The sequence below is a fragment of the Gobio gobio genome (assembly GCF_949357685.1).
Source record: "Gobio gobio genome assembly, chromosome: 17".
Classification (NCBI taxonomy): Eukaryota; Metazoa; Chordata; class Actinopteri; order Cypriniformes; family Gobionidae; genus Gobio; species Gobio gobio.
Window position 1 is genome coordinate 39,271,037 of NC_137110.1, and position 25,758 is coordinate 39,296,794.

Genomic DNA, 25,758 nt, shown 5'->3' on the forward strand with positions numbered 1-25,758 from the left:
TAAAAAGTATTGTTGGTTTAACTTAAAAAAAAATTGAGTAACCTGGTTGCCTTAAAATCGAGTTAATTGAAATGAAAATGTTAAGTTAATACAATGAAGGAGATTGGTTTATTCAACAGAAACTCAAAGTATTATGTTATCTGAACCACATTCATTATCTAAGTTGATTTGACAAAAGAAAAATTTTGATAAATCATGAAAATATTTTTTTACAGTATATACTTAACTGCATTCCCATGCTCCAGCATATCTCTTGCAATTCTCTTGTGTATGTTTCTACTCCCTCGTGTCTCCAGCGTCTTCAGTCCTGATTACCTGTGCAAGTGTAAGATTACCAGCTAACTTACCCAGACGAGGTGTGTGTGATCCATCTCTCCACTCCTGCTGTCACGTCATGTCCTGCTGAAGACAAAGACTGTGATTCCCTTTCAAGATTCAGTGTTCACGTGCTCTGGTTAATCTCAATACTCACCTGTTTGATCTGCACAATAAACATCATTGTTAACATTTATCTGCTTGTCCTCTGATCTGCACAATACACACCATTGTTAACATTTATCTGCTTGTCCTCTCTGAGTCTGGGTCTCATTACATTTGCATGGAAACATGAGACAATATTCTGAGTGCATAATGATTACATGCAGACAACACAGACACGGATATAAAATAAAGTGTAAAAGTAATATGAAGAAGATTCACATTTAGACACAGAATTATCTGCATTAAACTTAAAGGGATAGTTCACCCAAAAATGAAAATTTGACATTTATCTGCTTACCCCCAGGCCATCCAAGGTGTAGGTGTCTTTGTTTCTTCAGTAGAACACAAATGGAGATTTTTAACTTCAACTGTTGCTGTGTGTCACTCATAGAATGCATGTCAATGGGGTCTAATTCTATTAGGGTAAAAAAACCATGCACAGACAACTTCAAATTAATCCATGCGGCTCGTGATGACACATTAATGTCTTAAGACACGAAACGATCGGTTTCTGAGAGAAACCCAACAGTATTTATATCATTTTTTACCTCAAATACAACACCATGTCCAACAGCCCCGAAAGCGCAGCACTTCCGGGAAAGAAGGTCAATGTACACGATCTAGTGTAGAGACATCACTTCCTGTGTGTTTTGTATTTGAGGTAAAAAATTATATAAATACCGTTGGGTTTCTCCCTAATAGAATTAGACCCCATTGACATGCATTCTATGAGTGACACACAGCAACAGTTGAAGTTAAAAATCTCCATTTGTGTTCTACTGAAGAAACAAAGACACCTACACCTTGGATGGCCTGGGGGTAAACAGATAAATGTCAAATTTTAATTTTTGGGTGAACTATCCCTTTAAAAGGACTTAATAGTTCTCTTTATCAGGGCAGATCTATTAAGTCAATTTCTGCATAGGCACATAAAAGGCGTTTCCGCCGTTATTGGCCAAGACCTTCTGTGACAACATGCCCCACAACTTGCCATTTAAATGCCATATTATAGCCTTTTCAGATTAATTTAAACAAGACAAAAAAAGGTGAAACAAAGCAATTCACGAAACAATGGGAAAACTAATGTTCAAAAATGCTAAACTTCATACATGTTAGATATCTGTCCTCTGTGCAACCTCGTGTTTTCGTAAAAGTCGTCGACCTGGGCCTCACGTGCAGGTTCTGTGCATTGACTCTGGATTCGAGTCGTGAGGCTCGCGCACGCGTCACTCCCACCACCCAAGCCACCGATAACCGGAAGCGACTATCATCCGTGATATTTGGGGAGACGAACGACAGCTGAGAGCGCCTTTCAATGGATAAAAACATCGCCGCGTCCTTTCAATCTGTTTGACAACAACCGCGTTTTAGTGGGAGGAAAGACACAACAGGAGGAACTAACGGTAAAAACGAAGTTATTGGAGCCCACCGTCATCCAGGTTCGAGCCTGACAGGCATTGCTATGGTGAGTAAAAGATCAATTCAGAAACGTCTAGAAAGGCCTGGCAAATATTAATCATATATTGCCTTACAACTCAGCAGATACAATTGCGAGGACCAGGCTCGTGAAAATATAAATGTATGGCTGTTATAAATAGGCTGTTTAACGTTACCTCAACGTCAACAAAAAAGACAGTTGGTGATTAGGACTTAATGTCCTTAATGTCCAGATTTAGAATATGACGGTGCATTCATTTAAAGGTCACCCTCTTGCTGCTTTACGTCAAACACAATGTGATCTTGATCAAATGACGTAAAACAAAATAATTAATCGTATCCATACAAAGATCATAGAGGATGAGGCATATGTCTGCACAGTAATTGGGATCATCCAGGCACATATAAGGAGTTTAAACGGGATTTGGATTGCTGGCATTATCGCTCTTAGCCATATCAGGGGTTTTACACGGGATTTGTGAATGTAGGGAATCTGGACAGATGTTTGGGTTTCTGTCCGCTGGTTGCCTATGGAGATGATGATGGTGGTGCTGAATTTGGCTGATCTATTAAAATGAGCTTGAGCGAAGGGCTGCAGTCGACTGGTTTAAGCTTAATGGAATAATAACTCTTGTTTTGAGGATTTCATAAGACGTTGGCATTTCCACCGAGCACGTTAATTATATTGATAATGGTTGTCATTGAAAAGAGGAGCAAACGCGACCCCCTCCTTCCCTCACATGTCCACACCCACCCACCGTCGCGCACTGGCTGTACACGAGAAGGGGTGAAAAGCACAATCCGAAAACACCATTATGAGCCAATTCGCGGTGCTAATACGAACCTTTATGCCTCCGAAACTCATTTTTGGTCAGTGAAAAAGGCACGCCCAGAAACGTTTTCTCTGTCGCCTAGACACCGTTTAACCCTTTGGGTGGGTTCCTCGTTACGTGGATTTACATCAATCTCGGTTCCTCAATCGGTGTAGTTAGGGTCGCAAATGTAGATCTGTTGTAGCCCCAGGTGGTGTTTTTTTGACACAAAGCTCTAGAAATGGCCGTGTAAATGGTACGCAACAGTCATGTTCTGAGTTCGTTGTGTTTTGGGTGGACCTCGAGCCTGCGGAATAGAAATAAAAGGAGACGTCAACATGGCGACAGCTGCTTCGCCCCTGCGCTCGAGATGAATCCTCATCTATAAAGGTAGGGCCTTCGAGCTCACCTTGGGCTTCTGTCACCACTCAGGACAATCAAATAAACATCATCTTTCGATTACAACCTTTTATTTGTTTATTGTGGATCCTGCGAGGTACTTAAAATGTTTGACTTGTTGAAACAGTACAGGCTACTTATAAGAAAACGCTCAAATTAACGCCATTCCATTTTGAAGGTTACTCGCGGTTTGACATTTTATTTTTTACTATAAACAATAATATTAAACCAATCAGTGAAATCCAAATAAACAACCCCCTTAAAACAGACTGAAGACTTAAAAAAGATTGAGAACCATTTTATAAATGTTCTATTTGCACATGTATAATGCTAGATGAAATTTGCTATTATTTTATTCCACGAATCACCTGTGTGTTCAATACGTAAGAGTCAACGTGTCTCGGGAACTGTATGCGAAAATGACGTGAAGCGCGTGGCGGATGACCTGAACTGAGCCCATGCAAGGCGGAAGCGCGCGCACCTGTGTTTCAGCACCACGGAGAGCAGCTGTTGCGAATCCCTATTACCCACGACGAAGCTGAACTATTTTAACGCACAGTTGAGGAAAATGTCACATTCTTGACTAGAAAGCGTTCGGACATGTCACGTGTTGGTGTTTAGTGTGAGGTGTGGACGGTCACCCCCCCCCCCCCCCCCCCCATCTGTCAGAAATCATATACATACAGTCTTTATAACACATGCGGTGTCTAAATATGTATGCATGACTGTCATGGTTTGAGGGGAAATTCAGACACACAGATGCCCAGAGTTGGCCTGGAATATTTGAATCCACCTTCTCCATGACATACTGTCAAAATCTTTGAGTATCCTGTTAAACTGGAGTAGCGTGCAGGATCCACTGAGGTGGCATATTTTACACTGATGGTCTTAGCATGTTTCTATATTATGATGTAACATGCAACTTTATTATGATACCTGAGGAGCTTTTTAAATTTCTCAGTTTGACAGCTCATCAAAATTGTGAGTAGTAGTACTTTACCCAGGAGTGCCTACTGTATACTTAAATTGTGCCAAATATCCCCAAACCTCCTCTCTGAGGGTTGGTTTGACCCTAGAGATGGGGCTGGGAGTAATGGCTCTCCAGAGGGTTGGCTCATTTTTGGAAGGGGGGTTAAATAAATGGATCATTGGATGAGTGCTTGGATGGGTGGATGCATGGATGAGGGAGTTGTTTTTTACTTCTGTCCTCAGAGGGAACAGGCTGAACAGGCTGGGTGACGGTAGGGAGGGAGAGACTACTCACAGTGCTCACTCACAGACCCACACGCACACAAACAATTGCTTGACGAATATTAGTCACAGTTGTGAACTGAAATCTAGCCCAGAGCAGGCGAGGGCAGCCTGAAATATTTAGTCTTGAAATCATTGAAAGCACTTTTCAAATGAATGCAGACAACTTGGTCAAAAAGCTTACTGCACCAAGAAACTAAGTCTATGCTTCTACTGATTATATTAGTATAGCTTCATAAGTATTGAGTTATTTGACGTATGCTTCATATTCCAGGCATGCAATTTTCAGATTTGCATAAGGATGTTTGTTCTCAAACTGTTTTTTTTTCACCTCTGCTATTTTAATGTGGTAGTTATTTCCTCAAAAGGGCAAGGCATAGCATGTTTTGTTTGGTTTATACATGCATTTTATCTAAGTGCATGATCTATGCAGGATCCAGTGAGTTAAAATGTTTTTAGTACTATTGATTTTTCATTTGGCTTGGTGAAATGTGTTTATTCCAACTACTATAACTTTTCAGTTGGACGAGGACTAAGAGTTTTGCATCGTGGGTGGTTTGGAGCAGTGTCAACTGTTGTTTGTGTGTAAGCAATCGTAGTTATAGAAAATTCTAGAAACTACTGTTACATATTAAATAAAACAATTACTGCTTTATAGATGTTTTTTACTGTCAACTGAAATTATTGAATGAATGGTATTGTCTGAAAAAAGAAGAATGGAGCCTGCATGTTATGCAATTATGCCTGCAATTATGGCATCTTTAATAAGGTTTCGAACTTTAACATGAATCTGGGCATCATTTTTTAGATTCACCATTTCGAATGGGAATAAATGGGGGGAGGGGTGGTTAAATTTCATAATCCATTTTAGAAAGCCAGATGCATGCTCAGGTGCCACTCACAGGAATGTTATTATTATCTCCCAAACTGGATTCCAGTGTGAGTTATGTGTTATGTGATATAGTTAATAAATAAATGGACATATGACATTAAACTATGCAATGTAGGACATTCATTCAGTCAGATAGCCTTGTAATAAAATGTGGGATCTTTTACTAGCACTACGATTATGTGCTCTACTGTTCAAAAGTTTGGGGTCGGATTTTTTCAAATGTTTCTTGGAAGAAAAAATACAGTAAAAAAGCGTAATATTCTGCTTGTCTGGCTATCACCAGACCAAGCTCAATCTTTTAAGATTGAACATTGGTCTGGGGAGTCTGCTTTGTATTTTCTACTGCACAAGACGACAAGAGGCGTGATCAACGGGCATAATTCAAATGACTATGTACGCAATTGGATAGTCCTTCAACCAATCAGACCAACGATCCATCGCTTTTCTATCCGTCATTGTGTTAAACCCGCCAATAGCGCACCAGGTGGATAGGCCGGTTTGTGATTGGTCCCCGCAAATTTGTAACAGAAGCAGGATAGAAATATGTACAGGTTTCCAGCCTGAGCTGCAGGGCGAAATCAAATCGCCGGCAGATCGGGCTGGGTTTACCCAGTCCAATATTCAGCTCAAATAGTAGTACAATTTAAAATAACTGTTGTAATATATTTTAAAACTTATTTGATGATAAAGTTAAATTTTCAGCATCATTACTCCAGTCTTCAGTGTCACATGATGCTTCAGAAATCATTCTAATATGCTGATTTGGTGCTTAAGAAACATTTCTTATTATTATCAAGGGTGAAAACAGTTATTAATATTTTTTTAGAAACTGTGATCATTTTCCAAAGAACCTTCATACAGCATTTATTTGAAATAGATTTTTTTTGTACCAATTTAAAAGTCATTACTGTCACTTTTGATCAATTTATTGCATTTGCTTTTGTTAGATTGAATGGATTCCCTATGTCAAAAATGTCAATTCCAACTCCGGACGCCGGGATCTGGTCAAAAGTTGTCTGGTGTCCAAAACCAGTAAGACCTGCTAACAGAAAGTCTTCTCTGGCACCCCAAAACTCTATTAACAGTCTTCTATCAGCCTGAGAGTTTGACTGAGAAAGCTAGAGGAGAGCAGAAGCAGGAGATGATAATAAAGATTGCAGAGTTTATTGAATAATCTTATGTTTCAATGCTCAGACTTCATCTGACCAGTACAAATCCAACAAATGTTATACCAAGGGAAAAACAATGGAAAATTACTGCTTTAAAACATCATCCTGTGATGTAAAAACCTTGAAATAAAGACATTTTCTTATCTTTTAGTCATGATGACAAATAATATTCAAATATCCAAAAACCACTAGAACAATGTTATATATTTTGTTGACTTGTGTACTTACATCGTACTACGGAGCCCCACACATGACATGCAGGAAAAAATAGTAGGCGAAATCGTGCACATGATTTACTAATTAGTTCCCTCGATTTATAGATTGTGCGCATGATTTACTAATTCGTTGCCTTGATTTGCTAATGTGCATCATGTGCATTAATTATAAATCGAGGGAACAAATTAGTAAATCGTGTGGACGGTTTAGCAAGTTGAGGGAACGAAGTAGTAAATCGTCCGCACATTTTAGCAAATCGAAGTAACAAAATAGTAAATTGTGCGCCTGATTTATAAAACGAGAGAATGAATTAGTAAATCGTGCGCACAATTTACTAGTTACTTGGTCAATTGGCTAACATAGCCACAGTAGCAGGAATGCAGAATTTTCTCTATCATATATATTTTAAAGTGAATTGCATGCCATTTAGCAACACAAGTCATACAGCTTTTATTAGTATGATATTCTAATAAATTGCAACAAGTGTCAGCCACCGAGCGAACGCACAGTCACAGAGTAAAGTTAACATAACTTTCAACACATTCAAATGTATTTTTAGTATGATTGTTCACAGAGCCTATAGCTTGTGCCTCGGATACATGGTCGCGATCACGTCACGTGACATTAAAGTTCTTCAGCATCATGAAAGTTTATTATCTGCATGCGTTTTAAAGCCACAAAAGTCTAAACTTCTGTTCTGATATATGGTTTTCTGAGCGCACACAAATCCGAAGCACGCACACAGAAAGCTGGCTGTCAGGTGGCGCGTCTCGTAGGTATTAAACTAAGTTTAAACGGTCAAATACACACAAGGTTATGTAAACAACACACAAAGTTCACATAAACACATAAACACAGATGGTTAAACACATGTGTATATTAGATCTGTGTATTGAAATGATAGCAGTGTAATATACAGTACCTACTGCTATATATGCTGTTAATATGAATCAAACAACAAAAGAAAAACAGAAAATCCCTCACTGCTATTGACAGAATAACTTTAGTAGCTTTAATAAGAACAAATGTCTTACTTGAATGCTGCAGTTAAATGCTCTGGCGACGAGGAGATAAACATGGCGGACTGTGTACAGCTCACTTAGGACGGGGTCTATGCTAATAGGACAGAGTCTGTCAGCAGTCGTGGACGGGGCCTAAGCATATGTGACATCACACTGCTAGAATCTGCAAACGGCTTGTTCTGAGACACTGCTTATGATTTATGGAGATTAAAAAAAAGAGTGGGTGGATTTTTACCATTATAGGGTGATTGTGTACGTTCACACTGCCGACACATTTATGTTCAAACACCATGTAAAAGTGAATTTTGCATAATAGGTCCCCTTTAAAACCACACAATTATAAGATTAAACAACAATAGAAAATAAATCATTAGTAATATAAAATATAAAAACATAAAATGATGAATAGTAAGAATAAAATGATTAAATCATAAATTATATAAATAAAATAATAATAATATCAATTAATGATTAAATGATAAATGGTATAGTTGTATGGTTTCACAGGTTGGTACTGAGAATCCTTAGATCCTTCACTTTCTTTAAAAAAATTTACTGACCCAAAATTTGTGATTCATAGTCATCTATTTCTCTCCCTCTTGCTTTCTCCATCTCTATAGTTTATACCCCCCCTCCTATATCTTATATCTCTATTCTTTGAGCCAGTGAATCTTGAAGGGGAGGGGGGATTCATAGGGGTCATGGAGCCCCTGGGACTGTAGCTGATTTGCTCTGAGTACACGCCCAGTAGGCGCTCACAGGTCTGGCCACAGCACTCAGGGCAGAAAGCCAGATTGGCTATTTATGTCTGGTGGCCCGCAGGCACTGCTGCTCTACTGTAACATACAGAGCTGGTACAACCATCCAGTTCCGTAAACACACACACACACACACACACACACACACACGTTTGTTTTTGTGAAATGTGAGGACATTCCATAGGCGTAATGGTTTTTATACCGTACAAACCGTATTTTCTATCCCCTTACACTGCCCCTGTCCCTAAACCTAACCCTCACAGGAGACTGTGCAGTTCACTTTCTGTGAAAAAAACTCATTCTGTGTGATTTATAAGCATTTTGAAAAGTGAGGACATGGGGAACGTCCTCATATTTCACCCTCTTTTTGTAATACCTATGTCATACCCATGTCATTATACACATTTGTGTCCTGATATTTCACGAAAACATGCCCACACACACACACACACACACACACACACACACACACACACACACACACACACACACACACACACACACACACACACACACACACACACACACACAAGCTGCATCTAATGTCACTGCATGAATATTAACAGCCTCTTTACTGGTATGTAATCTTCTCCCGATTCTCCAGTGTGATGCTGATTATGTAAATAAATTGACATTGGTTAATTTCATATTTTAAACTGCCACAGATTGCCTCAATACATACAAATTAAAGACTGGAATGATCAATCTTCTCTCGCAAGACTGTGTTTTGAACATGTGATTTCCTTCCTTCAGCTCCCAGAGTGACCGGAGATTAGCTGGTGCAGCTACCAGAGCAGGATGTCAATATGGCTGCTCAGCTGCTCGTTCCACCCGGACCTGACAGCTTCCGGCCCTTCGTGCCTGAGTCTCTCGCTGCTATCGAGCGCCGCATCACAGAGGAGGCGGCCCAACGGCCCAAAGGCGAGAGACGGCCTGATGATGATGACGAAAACGGGCCCAAACCCAACAGCGATTTGGAGGCGGGAAAATCCTTGCCCTTTATCTATGGAGAAATTCCACCCAACATGTCGTCCGTCCCGCTGGAGGACCTGGACAGCTACTACAGCAACCAAAAAGTATGTGAATGAAGATTTAAAAAAAAAAATGGAAACATTTAGCTTTGTGTTGCTTGTTATTTGCATTTAGACTGTCAACAGGACTTTAGTCTGGTGTCAGAACGTGTATCATTGTCTGTAGTTATATAACACCCTGTGAAACCTTGTGATCTGAAAAGAGTTGCACTGTAACAACAATCCGTTTTTTCTCTGCTTCAGACCTTTATAGTATTGAATCGTGGGAAGACTATATTCCGCTTTAATGCTACGCCGGCCTTGTATATTTTGAGCCCTTTCAATCCATTGAGGAGAATCTCCATCAAGGTCCTGGTGCATTCATATCCTTTATCGGCTGAATGGATGTATGTAAGAATCTAAATAGGTTACAAATTAAGGCCCGTTGACACCAAGAATGATAACTATAAATATAACGGTAACACTTTAGAATAATGGTCCGTCATTAAGAGGTAACTATGCAGGAAGTAATGCAGGACAAATGAGTAATACTACATTAACACTTCAGCTACTAGTATTAACTAATATGGAAACAAGCTTAACTAACCAGTAAGTAATATCGAATTTAGGACGAAGATAGTTTCTTATTGGGTAATCTTTGCTGGCAAAATGAGTCGGAATGCGCACAGGATCATTTCGAGCTACAGGCAAAATGTACATTTTGTTTGAATTTGAGGCTTTCACAAAAATGAGTGGATTAAAGGGTTACTTCAGCGACGATTAGCATTAAGCTTTGTATCAGTTGAAACCCGATAGTATATTCAAATTATCGTACTTTCCCCCCTCATGTCCCCCTGAGACGAGAGAATTATGCATTTTATTTCTGGAAAAAAAACTCTGATGACGCAAATATCGTCATTTTGCGTCATCTGAGGATTTTTTGGCCAGAGGCTAGAGACTACAGACAGTAGCAGGAGCTAGTTCCGTTCATTCATAACGGAGCAGTGCGGAGCAAAGTGAGTGTTTCAACTTTTCAATGAATTCTTATGAAAGTTAAGCTTCCATAGGCATGATCTGAAAACACGGCAGACTGGACACACGCCGTGAATGACTGCTCAGCTCTTCGCTCTCGTGATGAATTGTACTTACTTCAGGAAGACACGTTCAGTTTTTAATTGTAGTGTCTATCTCTAACTGAACGAAATTATTTTATTACTATGAAAATCAAAAAGATGGTGGGGGCGGTTTCATGGTGGGCAAGTGATAACCAGTGGCCGTTGCTTTGGGAGTGACTTCGTTGGGCAGCGAAGCAAGTGCATTCTGGGAGTTGTTGTCTTTCATCCACATGAGACAAAAATACATTTCTGTCTTTTCTCAGTCTAGAAGGCACCAAATAAAAAAATTATTTTACATTTCTACTACATAAATGACCCAGTTTAAATACACATTCGTCTTCCCAGCGCTGAAGTACCCCTTTAAGCCCTCGTCTGGTGATCACAGTGCTCCAAATAGCAATTAAACATCTAAAAGTATCTTTATTTGTAAGTTTTCTGAGAGGAAACTTCCTTTGTCCATGAAAAATGCTGTTTTCTGCTCGCTTCTCGACCACCAAGTTTGGTATCGTTTTAAAGCGCATCATTCCAACTTTATGAATATTCATTGCAAATTATCTCTATGGCATGAGTCTGAACCAATGAAATGTGATTTTCAAACTCATGCTGATGTAAACAAAACAAAATCTTACTCACGCTGACTGACAGATCCAAAGTGTGCGCACAAAGACGCCTCAGACAGCATGCAATCCCGATATACACACAGAAATACAGTATTTCAAAATATCTGTCTTGGCGAGTCTTCACGCAAACATTATCTGTTATATCTTAAGTGAACGTTTGGTTAACAGTTGTGGAAAAGCACCTGATGTATTAACATTAAATATGTTCCGTGTGGTACAGTAGGTCTTAATATACACTCACCTAAAGGATTATTAGGAACACCTGTTCAATTTCTCATTAATGCAATTATCTAATCAATCAATCAATCAATCACATGGCAGTTGCTTCAATGCATTTAGGGTTGTGGTCCTGGTCAAGAAAATCTCCTGAACTCCAAACTGAATAGGGTTGGGAATCGTGAGAAATTTTCCGGTTCCGGTTCCGGTTCCGGTTCCGCCTAACGATTCCGGTTCCGATTCCGGTTCCATTAAAATTATCAAACAAATAGTGGTAAAGGAAAAAGGCACAATACGCAACTCAAACAATCCATTTTGTGTTTATTACTTGCTCTAAAATTTATTTACAGGTTGGCAATGTCAAAAAAGTCCTGTACTGTACATATATTACAGTATTAATTAAGCCATTCTTGCAACACATTTTTTTTCAAATGAACACCTCTGAAATTGTCTTATTACATTTTATCTCTCTGTCTCTGAATAAAACCAAGTTATAAATTATATTTATTAGTTATATTTATTAATTAGTTATATATTAATTTAATAGTAATTCAGTTATTCAGTGAACTTGTAAATAATAAATTGCAATTCAGCATTACAAAGGTAATTGTGCCTAAACGCTTACCTAAACCATGGTGACTCAACGGTTGACAAATATATATATTATACATATATATATATATATATATATATATATATATATATATATATATATATATATATATATATATATATATATATATATATATATACATATATATATATATATATATATATATATATATATATATATATATATATATAAGCCCTGTGGCACTCTGTGCTGTAGCAAATGTTTTGTCAAATTGCTAGTGCAGCCTCCTTTGCATGTTATTAACTTTTCACGTGTTACATTTTGCTTCATTATCATTCATTCTTTGGAAATGAATCCATACTTGTGACTTTCTCTTCGCTATGCTGGTGGTCAACGAGAAAATATCTGACGCAAAACCGTAAATGTGTAGCGCGAGGGCTTTCAGTGCTGAACTGCGTTGCACTCCTGGAAGCGGCAGGCAACGTAATTAATATTCATGATGAGGTGAGCCAGGGTTGCCAGGTTTTCACAACAAAACCCGCACAATTGCGCAATCGTTTCAACCCGCGGACATGAAACACAGCCCGCGGCAACAGTGGAAAACGGGAAAGCGGGAAAATCACGGAGTTGGCAACACTGGCTGTCACTCGCTATGAAAGGATACGCTTCCAGCGCTTCGCACACACATTGCACCAGAACCGTTTTCGGAACCGAAACTTAGGAATTTCGCGCGGTTCTGGTATTTTTCAAAAATCATTTTCGGTTCTGCATAAGAACCGGTTCTCGGTTCCCAACCCTAAAACTGAATGTCAGAATGGGAAAGAAAGGTGATTTAAGCAATTTTGAGCGTGACATGGTTGTTGGTGCCAGACGGGCCGGTCTGAGTATTTCACAATCTGCTCAGTTACTGGGATTTTCACGCACAACTATTTCTAGGGTTTACAAAGAATGGTGTGAAAAGGGAAAAACATTCAGTATGCGGCAGTCCTGTGGACACTTTAGGCCCCTTAGTGCCAATTGGGCATCGTTTAAATGCCACGGCCTACCTGAGCATTGTTTCTGACCATGTCTATCCCTTTATGACCACCATGTACCCATCCTCTGATGGCTACTTCCAGCAGGATAATGCACCATGTCACAAAGCTTGAATCATTTCAAATTGGTTTCTTGAACATGACAATGAGTTCACTGTACTAAAATGGCCCCCACAGTCGACAGATCTCAGCCCAATAGAGCATCTTTGGGATGTGGTGGAACGGGAGCTTCGTGCCCTGGATGTGCATCCCACAAATCTCCATCAACTGCAAGATGCTATCCCATCAATATGGGCCAACATTTCTAAAGAATTCTTTCAGTACCTTGTTGAATCAATGCCACATAGAATTAAGGCAGTTCTGAAGGCGAAAGGGGGTCAAACACAGTATTAGTATGGTGTTCCTAATCCTTTAGGTGAGTGTATATATAGACTGTCTGTTTCATTAATGTTAATCAAACAATTATGGTATCATGGGGAAAAAAAACATATGAATTAAATGAATATATATTTTTCCTATAGATATTTTGTCAAATTTGTTGTTATTACCAGTTAAGGTATGGTTGCTAGGTGATTTTGTTGTGGAACCTTCAGAAAACTTCTCTAAACTGACTTTGCTGACTCTATCGACCTCAAACAGGTGTACCTAAGTCATTTTTTCATACATCATTTTGAAGGTTATTTAATAGAGAATGTGAAAACAACAGTAACTTGTTTGCTCACTGCGACTCATTTTGCCAGCACGGATCACAATTACTGAATGAGATCAGCCTCATTAATAACTATCAACTACGACAAATTATAAAGAATTACCAATTAATATGATCACAACAGTATCGTGTGTCTGAGATGTAATCAATCATCGTTTTTACTCTGACAGTCATAAAATGCATCAGATATTACTTTCACGAGTTCACACTTACATCAAATTAAATGGAGTAAAGATTATGCGTATTTGGCGTGCTGTCCGGGGGAGGGCTCCGGGCTCGGAATTTTGGCCCGAACCCAGAGTATCCCCCCCCATGATAAGATAGTCTAGAACTAGACTGTATTTTATTATGGATTGTGTTGACGTCTAATGAGAGTTTATTAAATCAAAGTGAGGAGATGGGGTGGTGGAGGGATGCTAAAAATAAAGACGGTCAACGAAAGAAGGTAAATATGCTGTATATATACACCTCCTATTGTTGATTAAATCGATTGGCTTGATGTGCTCCACATGTGTTTAATTAGGTTTAATTATCTGGACGTGCTCCTCCCGAAATTAGTTACTAAAACTTCACAAAGTGTTACCTAGTCACTTTGCAGGAACTACAAGTGACCTGAATTATTATTTTAAAACGAAAAACCTATTTATCACTTTAAAATAATGGCCAGTAGATCTTGAAGATTGTCTTTTTTTACTTGGAACATGCTCATAAAATGCATCATAATTACTCAAGTGTTACTTAGTCACTCTGCAGGAAAAACCAAAAACATCTTTTCACTTTAAAATAATGGTCCAGGTCACTAGTAGTTCTTGAAGACTGACTACTAACTAGGTAACACTTGAGTAATTCAATTAATGATGCATGTTATGACCACGTTGAGCGTAAAAAAAGACAATTGCTCACATCAGACATGTTAAATGTTATGATTAGTAATTCATTAGTAATTCTTTATAATTTGTCATAGCTATTAGTTCTTAGTGAAGTCAATCTCATTCAATAATTATTGATTACCTAACTATCTTAGTCCTAAATTTGATGTTTCTTACTTAGTTGTAGTTGCTGAAATGATATTGTAGTTCTTGTCCTGCATTACTTCCTGCATAGTTACCTATTAATGACAGACCTTTATTCTAAACTAAAGTGTTACCAAGATAACTATACTACATTACATTAGCATCTACATCAGCGGACGAAATCGTTCTGTTTATTTAAGCGCACATTGCAGTTATGTTGTCTGATGCTTTAAATGCTCGAGCTCTGGTGTATGGTGAATTCTCATTGGCTGTCATTGTTTTTATCGTTTATCAGAAGAAAAATGCTCTGAAAGTGATTCCAATGATATTGTTTTTCTATGCCTTTATCGTTATAGTTGTGGTGTGGACTCTCCTATTCTTTTATATTTAGAACGATTTTTAGTTATCTTTATAATTATCGTTTCTGGTGTGCGCACAGACCTTTAGTTTTATATAGCCAGACTGTCATGTGTAGCCTGTTTTGGTGTTCTTTTCCCATTTTGCCTGCCTGATTTGCGAGTTAGTTTCCATGGTTCTTAGTTAACACATGTTCGGTTTCAATAAATCATCTCTTGTGTATTTAAGCCCTCAGTTTTTCTGTGTTCCATTGTCCGGTCTCGTCAGTGTGTAACATGGTTGTCGATTCTAGCCCCTGGGTTCTCCCAAGTTTTCCTGTTGAATTTATTAAAAAACAGTTTATTTTGTATTCCTTTGTCTTCGTGCGTTCATTACAGCCACAGAATGTGACAGAAAACGAAACCAAAACGGGCTACACGTGACGCAGACTTTTTATTGCGACATTAATTCTGGTCCACATTAGTCTTATTTCGACTTGCTTAGACAGGAACCAACATCTGACAATCTGACCAACTTGTAAAGGGAACAAAATTGGTTTTGTTTTTACATATACAGTTCAAAAGTTTGGGCTCAGTGAAATGTTGTGTAGTTTTTGAAAGAAGTCTCTTATGTTCACCAAGACTGCATTTATTTGATTAAAAAACAAACAAACAAACAAACTGTAAAAACAGTAATATCGTAAAATGTTATTACAATTTAAAATAACAGTTTACTATTTTAATATGCATCCTTGCTGAAGTATAAATTTCCTTTAAAAAAATCTTACTGACTCCAACCTTTTGAGTGGTATTGTACATACAGCAGAATATAGAGTTCTGCTTCTGTAAATCTAATTTGATTACTCCTAAGTGTCTCAAACATAACTTGTGATATATTTTCAAATATCATATCCAGTGATTAGTTTGTTCCTATAGGAACCTTGTGGCTATGTCATTTGAGGCTGTGATTTGGTGTGGTTGTGTATATGTATTTGTGTGTGTTTTCTTTGTGTATATTCCTTGACTTCTGCTTACGCTGTTCAGTTTTGTGATCATGTGCACAATCTTGACCAACTGCGCCTTCATGACCCTCAGCAATCCCCCGGACTGGGCCAAGAACGTGGAGTAAGTCACAAATCTTGTGCATAGATTTGAGAAAGTTTACAGTCTAACATGATTAGCAGTTGTTAAAAACCCCAATAGATCAAAATGGTAGATTTGTGGCTTTTAGTCAATTTCTGTTAGCATTTGGACCATCTCTGTCCTACTGTACTACTCCTAAATGTAAAAAAAAACATTATTAGTATTCTGGAGCAATGAACTTAACATATTGAGGATCTTCTATGCACTTGTATGGTCAAATATTTGTCCAGTAAAATGCTCTGTAAGATGTCATATCCCCCTCATTTAAATACAGTATGTTTTCTAAAGACATACAATAACTTTGTGTGAGGAAATAAAAATAGAAAATGATCAAGTCATTATTCACTGGTAATCTTCTCCTCTAGTGAGTTGTTGACTCAAGAACTGCTGTGACAAGATCATTGAGTCAGTGAGTTGAACTTTTCGAACGAATCTCTTGGTCCAATTTTTCACTTATTTTGAGTTATACTCAGTGACTCAAACACCCTTCTGATAATGAAAGTTCATTACAGAATTTAATAATCGTTTATGTTTATTATTATTATTATTATTATCATAGAGGCCATCTCTGCGTACTTGTGCACTGCTACAACAATCGTGAAGCATGCAAGATTGAGGAAACAAATGCACGTTAAATTAAGAAAAATCTAGCTGCCAAGTTTGGAGTTCTGCATTATTGTCCATTAATGTGTGCATCGATTTTTAACAAAGTTCATTTTTGTTTTCGTCTTCATGCGGTTGCAATATATTATGCCTATGTGGGAATATTTGGAGAATGTGCTGTAACTTGCCTTTTGTTTATTATGTGTTATGTAAGCGATAATGTGCAAATCAGCAACCAAATAAACCCTGATAGGGTGCAATAAAATTACAGTGATATTAATACTGAACTGAAGTTCTCTGAAATCTTTTTTCAATGCAATCAATAAATGAAACGTGAGATGGCACCAGTTGCATTTGTATGAAACAAGAGACAGTGTTGCCATGGACAACAGTGAATATGTCTGACTACTAAATGCTGTGAATGACCAATCACATATTATAGAGAACCATGTAATAAATGCTAGGGCTGTCAAATGATCAATCGCAATTAATCACATTCAAAATTAAAGTTTGTGTTTTCATAATATGTGTGTGTGTGCTGTGTACGGTATAACTATTATATTTGAAAACACACACATACATGTATATATTTAAGAAATATTTGCACATATATACTGTATATTTATATATAAATTTAAATATAATACATATACACATATGATGTAAACTCAAACTTTTATTTTGGATGAGATTAATCGTGATTAATCGTTTGACAGCATTAATAAATGCCATTTAGTTGTTCATTTAATTATCATGCTTAATATAAAGATGGTTATTGTTCCCTTATTAATAATATACTTAACATTAAATGTCACGTGAAATACAAATCTACTTTGAATATTATCATAATTTATTTGGGTTTATTCATTTAAATGTTCATTTAGTTTCTTAAATGTTCAAGATTCTTGTCTTTTTTATTACATTTTTCTTTTTTTTATGTCAGTTGGTGTTTAAAAAGGAACTAAAATCAAATCATTAAAAAAGTACAAATACAATTTCATTGTACTATAAAACTCTGAAAATAAGAGGATAACCATTTTAAATGTAATATAACAGTTTGATATAATGCAAATTTTACTTTCGGCCCACGGACCTCAGTCAAGTTCGATTTTTGGCCCTTCGTTGTGAACGGTTTGGGCACCCAGACAGACATATTTGACTGTTGCTCTCACGTCTAGCATCTTTTGCCAGGTATCGTGCATGACACGCCATTCTAAACACGCAGATCAATTTAAAATTAAAAGTTCAACTTTTTTAAAAACTAGACTCTAGTCTCTAGACCTTGCGTTTTTTTCTCCCACTGACCTGTGTTTCTCGCTTTTAACCGCAAAAATATGTTTTGTGGCCCCTTATGTTTTTAATGTTCTTGTTTCTCTTCTTAAGGCCAATTTACACTGAACCGACAGACGGCAACAGACACTTTGTCGGGTTTTGTCAGATCAGTATGTTGTGTCTTTCGGCGTAGGTCAGCACTTGTTTTTGCAGATTGAACATGTTGAATCTCATTTGTTGGGTCTTGAAATGTCTGAGAAATGACGTCCTGTAATCTAGTTGGCGTCTGTGGGTGCAGTGTGAATTGGTCTTTAGACATTTCTCTTTTTTGTTTCATGGTAAAAGTTTTAAGAGTAAGTAAATCTTTTTTACTTAAAGGGTTAGTTCACCCAAAAATGAAAATTCTGTCATTAATTACTTACCCTCATGTCGTTCGACACCCGTAAGACCTCCGTTCGTCTTCGGAACACAAATGAAGATATTTTAGTTGAAATCTGATGGCTCTTAAAGGCCTCCATTGGCACAATGCACGGTTCACTCTCAAGACCCTTAAAAGGTACTAAAGACGTCGTTACAAAGTCCATCTCACTACAGTGGTTCTACAATAACTTTATGAATCGGCGAGAATAGTTTTTGTGCGCAAAAAAACCCTAAATAACGACTTACATAAGGATGACGATTTCAAAACACGGCCTCATGAAGCTTCGAAGCGTTGAATCATGATTCGGATCGCGTGTCAAACTGCTGAAATTTGGCGATCCAAACTGCTCATTCGACTCACTGATTCATAACGCTTTGAAGCTTCATGATGCCTTGTTTTGAAATCGTCATCACTATATAAGTCCTTATTTAGGGTTTTTTTGCGCACAAAAACTATTCTCGTCACTCCATAAAGTTATTTTAGAACCACTGTAGTGAGATGGACTTTGTAACGACGTCTTTAGTACCTTTTAAGGGTCTTGATAGTGAACCGTGCATTGTGCCAATGGAGGACATTCAGAGCCATCAGATTTCAACTAAAATATCTTCATTTGTGTTCCGAAGACGAACGGAGGTCTTACGGGTGTCGAACGACATGAGGGTAAGTAATTAATGACAGAATTTTCATTTTTGGGTGAACTAACCCTTAAAGTCTATCAGTATTCCATGGCCCAATGCCCTGTTTTAATAGAAAATTTGTCAACACAGGAAATAAAATAGCATTTGACAAATCATTACATGGGGTCTTTAACACTTGATTGTCTTAACTACATATTTCTTTGTTCTTCATTTTTGAGCCATGTTGGTGAAGTTTTGTTTGTGTGAATTCAGGTACACGTTCACAGGGATCTATACCTTCGAGTCCCTGATTAAGATCCTGGCGCGGGGCTTCTGCGTGGGGAAGTTCACTTTCCTGCGAGACCCCTGGAACTGGCTGGATTTCAGTGTCATTCTGATGGCGTGAGTATTTCTGAGGACAGCTGCCTCTAATTCGTATTATTTTGTATTAGAGCTGCACGATTCAGAATAAATTTAGAATTACATTTTTTTGGTTTGAAATAGAGATCACGATTCTCCCACGATTTGAATAGACAACTAAACAAAAAAACTAGAGGTTCTGACAAAATGTTAATCGCTGCAGTCTATTAAAAAATATCTAATAAATAATCTAATTTTTGAATGAATTATTGTTTTAAAAATTCTTTTTGAATGAATGATTCAATGACTCACTCACAAAGACTTCACTTGTTTCATTACTGGATGAATCAGCATTTTTGAACAAATATCTTGAATAAATTAGCCTGACGTCGTCATACTCAGATTCTAGTCAGAATATGAGTATGATACTTCTCCATTGGGCTGTGATTATGGGGGCGTGTTTCAACCGAACCAGGAAAGAAAATGCCTCTGCACTCAATTGGATAGACCTACAACCAATCAGAGCAATGGAGTAAGTGACGTATGTTGAGCGACGCATAGTTGTCAACAGAACTCAACTGCACGCACGCTGGAAGAAGTAGAAGAAGAAGATGAGTGTAAACGATCTTTGCCGGTGTTTTAAAAAGAATTTAAGGAGACATGGAGTACTTCGATCATCATTTTCGAGAGAAATAGTTAAAGGTGAATGCATATACGAACAACGAATTCAACCCAAGCGCTCTTTGGTGATGTGGATGATTACGTTACTGTTGATCATCTGTCCATCATCGTATAAAGCCGCCCTGATGATTTGATTGGTCCGAACAGCTCTGGTTCGAGCATAGTTTTTTTTTTTTTTGGTTCGAGCATAGTTGCTCCACAACGGATCAAGTCCAGACCGAACTTCCCGACCTCAAATGTTGTGGGCGGGGCTAAGTTCGGCTGGCATCCAGGCTATGAATAAATGATTCAATGACAAATACATTTTTTAACATTTTTCGCCACCTACTGGTTGCAGCGATTAACATTTTGTCAGAACCTCTAGTAAATTACATGTTATTTTGTAAAAATGTAATTTATATAATCTTTATTTGAAGCATCAAATTACTTTCAAAAGTTATTTTCTCTATTTTCATTGATACTGTAGAAATCTGTTTATATCCGAACTATAAACTTTTTATCCCAGTAATTCTGTGATAATTTGAATTTTTGTAACACAGAATTAAAAAATACTATGTGGTTGAAAAGACTGTTTGTGAAGCTGTTTCATACCTATACCTCAGTGTGTGCAGTGGTGTTTTAAAATGAGGAGGCACAGGCGTATCAAATGTAAATGTTTGCCCCTGTTACACTTAATTTTCCTGGTTAAATCAACATTACATAAAAAAGAGAGACCAAATACAATTCTATTTTATATTTGTTTTATTGACTATTTATTAAAACCAAGTAAAAAAAAACCTATAAATTTCATGAAGCTAGTGTTTTTATGCATTTTACATTTATTCCAAAATAATAAGGCAGTTAAAATGTAAACAATACATAATATTTTTGAACCAATATTCAGCTTTTCTTTTTCACAGTCAACTTATTTTCAGTAGTTATCAAGCTTGTACACACTGGTCACAGACACAGATTTTTCCCAAAGCTGATTGCTCACTAAAACCCCCACAGTCATAATGTTTTCAGATTTTGATTTTGACGTGATATAAAGCAGTGATATCTAAATGCCTGAGTTGTTTACTTATTTTTTAATGAGTCTTCCCATTAACACCATCATGTCTTCATTCAGGCCAATTCGAGAATGCGCATGAAAACAAGAGGCGGGATATATCGCACGAACCAATCATATCCAATCATAACCGATCATGTACAATCATAGCATGATTACTTGACTTTCCTTCATTCTCAATTACCCCCCATGAAACTCACCCGCACGCTTTGGGGGGTCTGTTGAATGTCAATGGGCTCAGGGGAGGCAAGCCTTGCGCTGTAACTTTACCTGCGGGTGTCGCTGTTGGACAGTGTTACTTAATAAAAACGAGGTGAACTTTTAATGTCACATTTTGAAATATTTGTGTTGTTTTATTTTTGTAACAAATATAATTTTTTAAGGAGACACTGCCTCCCTTGCCTCCCCTGCTATACGCTGGTCTCTCCGGGTCCGTGGCAGCGCCAACGCACAATTGAATGTTCCGCTGTGATCGTGCATAATAGACATAGCCGAATTTAGGAATAAGATGGCGTGGGTGTTTGAATCGAGAATGAGATTTTTCAATGATTTATCCTGCAGCTCTATTCTGTATTAAAAACATAAGAGAAATGAGAATTTACGCTGTTTTCCCTGAACTGTTATTGAGAGTTTGCTCAGATAGTTTTGGACACATTGATGAAGGAACGCTGGTGAATCCATGTTGCAGTTGCAGTTGTGTGAGTTTGAGCGAGTGTGTTGGCATGCGTGTGTAACTCTCTATTTGATTCTACAGGTATGTAACTGAGTTTGTAAACCTAGGCAATGTGTCAGCTCTCCGCACTTTCAGAGTGCTCAGAGCATTGAAAACTATCTCAGTCATCCCAGGTAAGGGATGTATGTGTGCGTGCGTGTGTGTGTGTGTATAGACGTGCGCATGCGTGTGCGCGTAAACACGAGTGTCAGTCAGGTGTGTGTCTCTGTGTGACGTTTCCCTCTGCAGCCCTGTCTTGTCCTAACATGTGCGCGTGTGTGTTTGTGCGTGCGCGTGTGTGTGCGTGTGACCCCTCCCCCTCCCCCCCTCCCTACAGATATGTAACAGAATTTGTGGATCTGGGCAATGTCTCAGCACTGAGAACCTTCAGGGTTTTACGAGCACTCAAAACTATATCAGTGATTCCAGGTGAGGGCTAGCTCACAGGCTGCCTCTCTCTCCATCTGAGCTCTCGCTCACTCCATCCCCTCCTCCGCTGGCCTCTCTCTCTCATTCTGTCGCTCCAAGCGGTCAGAGAAAGCAGGAATCCGCTCGGGTGTAAAGAAATGGGATTCCAGGCTTTTAAAAACACATTCTGTAGTTTTCCTTATATCCCTTTTGCTGGGCTCTGCTCTGTTATTTCCCAAAGACCATCACGCCTTGGGAAAGGTCTCCCATCATGCCTTGGGAAATAGACAACTGGGCATTTTTGAGTTGTGTTGTTTTTCTTTTGCATGAGACATTGCTGAAGCCTATAGTCTGAGATAGAGAACTTGAGACCCTCTACTCTTCTCTTCTCCTCTGTCTGCTGTTTGAGTTCTATGTGCATGTGCATCGTCGGCCGTGTCCGTTATATCCCGTGCTGCGTGTGTGTGTGTGTGTGTGTGTGTGTTTAAAGCTCAGACATGCACGCACATGCTACACTTTCACTCACTGTCCTACACTGCATGCTTTAATGTTGTTAATACGCAATATCACAAACATTTATTCAACTAACACGCTCAATAATATTTAATACCATGTTTTAATCACCAATAGCTTCTGATTGCTTTCTTTTTTAATCATTTATAATATCCAAAGCAGAATGTTTTACTAGATTTGTATTGCTATTCTAGTCCAAAGAAAAGATTAAAGTAACTATAATGTCAAAGTTATATTTAATGTTGTATACTGCCAGATTTTAAAGGAACACTTCTGCCAATTCTACCATTTTCCTCCTTATTCATCCTCCAAACCTTATTCCAAACCAAACCTGTATGCTATTTTTTACGATAGTGTGTGTGAAGAACATATCATTATTTCAGTCTTAATTTAAAGGTACGCTACAGAAAATTTTGTAGATGACATCAAACCAGAGATTTTCTGTGAATAACGATAAAGGGCCAGATTTACTAAACAGGGCAAATTAGCGTGAGAGCGCAATTCCATAAATGCACCGATGGGAGTGGACAGTTCTGCTGATCTGCGTGATCTACTGACGAATTAATGAGCACAGACGCAGCTGGATCATTTCCATAATGACCAACACAATCTACTAGTTACCGTCTAGACGTGCTTTTTTTGGGGCGGTAAATAATGGTGCAAACCAATTCATTTAAATACTCTCCTCCCATAAATTTTGCGCCTAAAAGGGAAACTCCTACAAATACATATGCAATAAGGTCAGCCGCAAAAATAACTGTGTCCATGCCTTTTCAGCGCTTATTTATCACTGGGTGTCTGCAGTAAATCCTGACGCTGGTGCAAGCTGTTAGTAAATCTGGCCCTAAATGTTCTTTTTTCGTCACACAAAGCTATTAGATGACTACACAACGTTTAAAATGTAGTGGGCCAAAAATATAAGACACTTTTATGGTGTTTTTCGATCTTTTTTTAGATATTGACAGCTGTGGTTGCTATGAACTGTTACTTGAATAGAGCTGTGTGAAGAACCTTTTAAATGTCCCTTTTGTGCTTTCAAGGAAAAATAACAGCACACAGGTTTGGAATAACACGAGGGTGAATAATTAATGTGTTTCTGGGTGAACCATTCCTGTAAAAAATATATATATTTATATCAGGATGACAGAAACAGTAACACTTTAACAATAAGGTACGATTTGTTTACATTATTTAATGCATAAGGCATTATGAACTAACAATAAACAATATGTTACAGTATTTAGATTCATGGTAATTCACAGTATAAATACACTATTGTTCATTGTTATTCATGTTTGTGATAAATAATCTTAAAAATAGTGTAAATATAAAAGTAATAGTAAGAATTAATATTATCTTAGTTTAATACATTTTGTAAAAGTTATTTAATGTTGCTATTATGTTATGTAATGTTAACGGATTAGACCTTATTATAAAAAGTGTTACCATACGATCTTTTTTCATATCTATGTAGTTGTAACATTGGCATACTCACACTGTGTTTGAGTTGTTGTGCGCATCAGCAGTGTTTGTGACCACCGTTGCGTGTTCCTCAGGGCTGAAGACCATCGTTGGAGCTCTGATCCAGTCCGTGAAGAAGCTGTCAGACGTGATGATCCTGACGGTGTTCTGTCTGAGTGTGTTTGCTCTGATCGGACTGCAGCTCTTCATGGGAAACCTGCGGCAGAAGTGTGTCAAGATACCGGAGGTCAATGTCACTGAAAACCTCACTGACACGCTGAACTATAGTACCGGCTTAGAGCTGCCCAACTCCACCTTTAACTGGACAACGTACATTAATGATGAGAGTAAGTGAAGAGTGTGTGTGTGCTTTTTCTCTTCTATGTTTGTATGTGTGTTATTGAGAAGCTCGTTGACACTACACATTCTTGAGGATGTAAGGAGGGCTCCACTGGCCCAAGCAAAATGAGTCATCGAGTGCTTAAAGCACTCTTATGGTTTGTGTGTGTGTGTGTGTGTGTGTGTGTGTGTGTGTGTGTGTGTGTGTGTGTGTGTGTGTGTGTGTGTGTGTGTGGATGTGTGTTGCCAGCAGTGAGTGTGGTTTAAAGGTTTTCATTTAGACACTTCCTTCAAGCTACAGGATTCAGGGCTAGAAACATATAGTGTGCATATTTATGTGTTTATGTTCTGCTTCTTATCTTTTTACTATATATCTTGACATTTATATTTTTTCCCTTTTAGACAATTATTATCACCTCCCAGGCCGCAGAGATGCTTTGCTATGTGGAAATTCAAGCGATGCAGGGTAAATATATGTTCTTTCAGATTTTACATGCTAGTTCACATGCTAAAACAAAACATGTCCTTATAGTTATTCGAAAATATAGATATGATTTTTGTAACAAAGATGTTTTGCTGGTTTTCTTAACAATCTAACATATCTACCTGCATATATAGACAATTTCCGAAGATTCTCCTATCTAAGCTATCATGCACCTCTGTTGTATTAAAAACTCCAAAATATGATGTCTGGTTAATGTGGACATCTTTATTTTTAGTGTTGTTTTTTAGCATTTTAAATTTACGACTACTTGAAGTTTTCTGAGGCCACTGAACCACTGATATGATGTCCTCTGTTGGGCTAAATTGCTTACTCTTATTCACTGAATATACTGAAAAACCTTTTCTAATTGGTGGGGATTACAGGCAGTGCCCAGAGGGCTTCTTGTGTATAAAAGCAGGGCGTAATCCTGACTACGGCTACACAAGCTTTGACACATTCAGCTGGGCCTTCCTCTCACTCTTCCGACTCATGACACAAGACTTCTGGGAAAACCTCTACCAGCAGGTACAGTTTTGACATCCCATCACTGCCCACTTTGTCTCAGTATCCTCCTGTAGGCATGAAAAGACCCCCAGCATCATTCTATAGTCTTGGCCTTGGCTTTTTATTTCCT

At 38.0% G+C, this 25,758-nt stretch overlaps 1 protein-coding gene across 7 annotated transcripts in view; it reads left to right on the top strand.

Annotated features, from left to right (window-relative positions):
* Positions 1 to 9,189: 9,189 nt before the first annotated feature.
* Positions 9,190 to 25,758, top strand: part of scn1lab (sodium channel, voltage-gated, type I like, alpha b) — a gene marked incomplete at its 3' end in the record, with an annotated part of 46,766 nt that continues 30,197 nt past the window's right edge. For 5 of the 7 annotated variants that reach the window (XM_079841411.1, XM_079841412.1, XM_079841413.1 and 2 more), the window contains exons 1-8: positions 9,190 to 9,512; positions 9,711 to 9,853; positions 16,107 to 16,187; positions 19,392 to 19,520; positions 21,962 to 22,053; positions 24,397 to 24,648; positions 25,043 to 25,106; positions 25,508 to 25,649. In XM_079841411.1, the coding sequence (XP_079697537.1) occupies positions 9,243 to 9,512; positions 9,711 to 9,853; positions 16,107 to 16,187; positions 19,392 to 19,520; positions 21,962 to 22,053; positions 24,397 to 24,648; positions 25,043 to 25,106; positions 25,508 to 25,649 (1,173 nt within the window). In that variant the 5' untranslated portion in view covers positions 9,190 to 9,242. Of the gene's footprint in view, positions 9,513 to 9,710; positions 9,854 to 16,106; positions 16,188 to 19,391; positions 19,521 to 21,961; positions 22,054 to 22,256; positions 22,349 to 24,396; positions 24,649 to 25,042; positions 25,107 to 25,507; positions 25,650 to 25,758 lie in introns of all 7 variants that reach the window. The other 2 variants (XM_079841414.1, XM_079841416.1) reach the window with 1 other exon arrangement.